The sequence below is a fragment of the Octopus bimaculoides genome, chromosome 2 (assembly GCF_001194135.2).
Source record: "Octopus bimaculoides isolate UCB-OBI-ISO-001 chromosome 2, ASM119413v2, whole genome shotgun sequence".
Lineage (NCBI taxonomy): Eukaryota > Metazoa > Mollusca > Cephalopoda > Octopoda > Octopodidae > Octopus > Octopus bimaculoides.
The window spans coordinates 99,527,246-99,528,291 of NC_068982.1; the positions used below are offsets into that span (position 1 = coordinate 99,527,246).

At 29.3% G+C, this 1,046-nt stretch overlaps 1 protein-coding gene across 4 annotated transcripts in view; it reads left to right on the plus strand.

Moving 5' to 3' along the window:
- LOC106868179 (cardioacceleratory peptide receptor) overlaps positions 1–1,046 on the plus strand; it is a 68,301-nt gene that overhangs the window by 21,804 nt on the left and 45,451 nt on the right. For all 4 annotated transcript variants that reach the window (XR_008267190.1, XR_008267189.1, XR_008267191.1 and 1 more), the window contains exon 5: positions 596–699. Coding sequence is in view for 1 of the 4 variants with exons in the window: in XM_052978516.1 (XP_052834476.1) it covers positions 596–699 (104 nt within the window). In the remaining 3 variants the exon portion in view is untranslated. The remainder of the gene's footprint in view (positions 1–595; positions 700–1,046) is intronic.

Below are 1,046 nucleotides of genomic sequence, written 5' to 3' on the forward strand. Positions count from 1 at the left end.
ATATATATATATATATATATATATATAATAGCTGTTCCAGACAGAATTGACTGACGAATGCATTCTTCGAGTGTATTACGAATTCTAGAAGGTACGGAGAAAAGAAAATCGTCTGCACAGACCTACCGCAATTATTTTTTGTTATCTTACCAATCTTTACAAAACTTATTTGTCGCTAACAGAATTGATTAATTAATGAAATGGAATTGTCATGACAACAAACAGTTTCGACTTCCGTTGTGTGTGGCTACAAATTAATTGGATGAAAATACGTACTTTTAAATGCTTTTAACTATATTATAAATTTTTCAAAAACAACTGCGATATTTGTCCTCAAATTGCAAAACTATATCAAAAGTAAATTGTTTTAACATTTTCAAATTAAGATTTGTGACTGGAAGAAAACGAAAATGATTCGTGGATTCTTTGTTTCGATACTAATGATAACTGTTTGAATTTAAAATATTAATTACAAAGTTCGTACGAATTTCTTCTTCTCTCATCCCACCCTCTATCTCTCTGTTCCTTCCGAATTATTTCTCTGTCTCAGTATTTTTTTTCTTTAACTCACTCTATGTATTTTTTTTATATACAGATTTATTAAATGGATTCCTCGGTGTACTTCCGGAGCTTGTGTGGAAGTTTACAGTGGTCTGGTACGGCGGACCAGTTTTATGCAAAATTATCCCATTCATTCGAGTAAGATTTATTAGCATATCATTATTAATGGATTCTTGTTTCAGGTATATTTTGAGCAACTTAGATATACAAGATAATTTCCCTTCAAATAACAACTAGAAAAAAACTATTTTACACACACACACACACACACATTCATATATATGTATATATGTTTGTACGTACATACATACGTACATACATAAGCATGTGTGTGTGTGTATGCATGTATGTATATGTATGGATGCATGGATGTATGCATACATGTGTATGTACACGCATAGGTATAAAGGTTAAGTGGCATGTAAGTATATTAGTATGTATATATATATATATATATATATATATATATATATATATATATATAT